This window comes from Pteropus vampyrus, unplaced genomic scaffold, assembly GCF_000151845.1.
Source record: "Pteropus vampyrus isolate Shadow unplaced genomic scaffold, Pvam_2.0 Scaffold79, whole genome shotgun sequence".
In the NCBI taxonomy this organism is placed as follows: domain Eukaryota; kingdom Metazoa; phylum Chordata; class Mammalia; order Chiroptera; family Pteropodidae; genus Pteropus; species Pteropus vampyrus.
The window spans coordinates 6,808,894-6,812,036 of NW_011888860.1; the positions used below are offsets into that span (position 1 = coordinate 6,808,894).

At 38.2% G+C, this 3,143-nt stretch overlaps 1 protein-coding gene across 1 annotated transcript in view; it reads left to right on the forward strand.

Moving 5' to 3' along the window:
- The window catches only part of ATP10D (ATPase phospholipid transporting 10D (putative)), a 111,188-nt gene that overhangs the window by 87,692 nt on the left and 20,353 nt on the right, over positions 1 to 3,143 (forward strand). Inside the window, exons 17-18 of the mRNA XM_011362811.2 lie at positions 1,301 to 1,377; positions 2,358 to 2,483. Of these exons, the coding sequence (XP_011361113.1) occupies positions 1,301 to 1,377; positions 2,358 to 2,483 (203 nt within the window). The remainder of the gene's footprint in view (positions 1 to 1,300; positions 1,378 to 2,357; positions 2,484 to 3,143) is intronic.

Consider the following 3,143-nt stretch of genomic DNA (forward strand, 5'->3'; position numbering starts at 1 on the left):
CCTTGAAATTAGATGAGATCACCAAAAAATGAGTATAAACGGAGAAGAGAAGCAGTATAGGATTAAGCTCTGAGACACTTCAATGTTTAGAGAGTAGCAAGATGAGGACCTAGCCTTCTGTTTCAGACTTTGCTTTCACTGGGATTGTTTTCAGTCTCAGGTATCTTCTTCCCCTCAGGATGCCGGTATGGCCTCTGAAAATTCCCAGGTTTAGATCCTGTCTTATTTACAACCTGAGTGAAAAAATAGTACTTTTTTCAAGTTGCTGGAGTAAAATATCAGGATTTGGGTGGAATTTTATTCAACTATTTTATTGAATGAACATATAAATGAATGAATTGTCCAAGCCCCTAGATCTAGATATTCTGGAAGCTAGACCCCCTGGACGTATCAATTATATCAGTTAAGTTGAGTCTTGTACTCACCTCTGAACCAATCACTGAGGCCAGTTAACAGACAATGCTAATTATCCAGGCCTGGGTCAGTTGTCTATCCTAAATTTGGGGGTTTGGGTTTGTCCTCACTAACTGCATGGACTCAGAGTTCTCAAGGAAAATCAGGATACTATTACCAGAAAAAAAGTGAACAATCAGTGGGTAGTTGGCAACAACAAATGTTCATTACCAACAGGAATGTACTAGCTCCTCTTAAGAAGCATCCAGTGTGTTGGGAGACCAAAAAATCTTTAGAAAGCATAATACCATGTGATAGAGATACACAGGGTGGTGCTGGAGCCAAAGGAAGGGGCATCTGATCTGAAGGGAATTGGAGAAGGATTTCCCACAGGAAGTGACATCTAAGCTGCAGCAAGAACAACTGAAATCCAGCAAGGTGGGTGGTGATGATGAAGTCAGTGTTATAAGAAATAGCATGTGCAGTGGCTGGAAGAAAGTAGGTTATATCTGGAAAATTGAAAGTAGACAGGAAAAGGTGAAGGGATTAAGAAATACAAATTGGTAGTTACAAAATAGTCACAGGGATGAAATACAGCATAGGGAACATAGTCAATACTATTGTAATGTTGTAATAACTATGTATAGTGCCAGGTGGGTACTAATCGGGGGCATCTTTGTAAATTATGTAAATATCTAACCACTATGCTGTACACCTGAAACTGATATAAAATAACATTAAATGTCAACTCTAATTGAAAAATAATCTGCTTAATCAGCTTCCAGGTACTTGGATACATGGGATAAACTTTGAAGGATTTTTTTGCTTGAGTAGCCACAATCGATTTGCAAAGTTTGCATCTTTTCTTTATTCATATGTCTCTCACCTTTTCTTCTGTCCCATGAAGGTGATGGTGCCAATGATGTTAGTATGATACAGGTGGCAGACATTGGGATAGGGATCTCAGGTCAAGAAGGCATGCAGGTGAGTGGATGCTCTGTACCCAAATGCCATGAACTACCCACCCATCCAAAAGCAATGTTCTCCATTGTAAAATCTCAGTGATAGAGTGAGGCTGTCTGTGGTTAGTTCAGGAATGACAGACAGGAAGTTGATTATTTCTTGGGTAATTTTAGCTATATGGTTCACTTGCTCAGTTTAAGAAATATAGCTTATCTAGATCATAAGAATATATGTTTTTAGCCTCGCAATAACTATGTGACTTTTACAACTGACAAAAGCTGCTAAGAATTTGAATAAAAGATGTAAAGATCCTAAAGAGAGAGGAAGAGAGGCGGAAGAGAAGAGAGAAGGAAGAAGGTGGGAGTGTCCTATCTGTACGTGGGTGTGTGTGCATTTTGGATAGTTTTTAAGGCACAAAATTCAGATAGAAGCTTATCCAAAAGACCACTTTTTCGTATATGAAACAGATTTTGTCAGAGGAAAGTGAGATGCGAGGCTTAGGGTTTCCCAAGAATTGTAAATTACAACATCTGTACAAAAAATTAAAAATTCAAATATCTCTTTGCCTAACACTGTGCAGTTACATAAAATGATCAGTACCTTTGATATTTTCCTCATCGAAGAGAAGTGAATGCATATTGTAATGTGTAGAGCTCTTGCTAAGGGAGCTGCTTTCTAGGGAGAGTACATTTGCTGAAAATACATCATGAGTAACCAGTGAAGTCTTGTTTTATTCAGCTATATTGGAAAGCTGAACAGTAACCTCAGGCAACTCATTAAGTCTCCAGTATTTATGCTTTTTGTTTGTTTGGAGTTTTATTTTTTTGTTTGGGTTTTGGGTTTTTGTTTTTGTTTGTTGAGGGGTTTTTTTTTTGTTGTTCTGCATGCAAAGTTTAAAATATATTTAACTAATCTGAGCCTGCTGATGGTCAGGTGCCATGCTATTTCTCCTCTGACATGTTTGATTGTTCAAGGCAGCATTCTCTTCATTGTCTCTGCAGGCTGTGATGGCCAGTGACTTTGCCATTTCCCAGTTTAAGCATCTCAGTAAGCTCCTTCTTGTCCATGGGCACTGGTGTTACACACGACTTTCCAACATGATTCTCTATTTTTTCTACAAGAACGTGGTATGTAGCTCCAGAGAATGTGGCCTTTCCCTCTTCCCACCTTCCAATCCTGCTTGCTTAAGGGATGAAGAAGAAGTGCCCTACGCTAAGCTCACTTCACGTATTGATGTTTTGGGGGCAGCCAGGAGCACTCCTGCCGTCTAACGAGAAATATTCTGGGAATCTGCCGTTTCAGCTGCTGACAGCAAATTGTTAGGCTTGTCCATCTGCTAGCATTTTTTATTCCCTATGCATTTAAATTTAATTAAGTCCTGTCTAGTTCATTTAAAATCCATTTTTTGACCTTCTATATAAAGGTTGTGACAAGCAGAATTATGAAACATTTAATACTGTCTGTCAGTAGAAAATGAAACAGTTTGCTTCCATTTTATAGGAGATACCAAAAAATATATGCTGTCCCCAAATTGATGTCCCTTGTGTTATATTGAAGATACAGATGAAAACCCAGTATGATGCCTTAGCCTATAGCTGGCTAGTATTCACAGATGCAGGAATTCTCTAGCAAGCCTATAAAATATATTTGTGCTTTGTAGTTATTTGATGGTAAAGGATCTTGATTTTAATTACATAATTCCTAAAAGGCCAGAATTTGCTAAGATGTCCTGGCTTCTAAGCTTTGGCCTACCATTTAAATTTCAGTTTCTTTTTTTAAAAAATCAT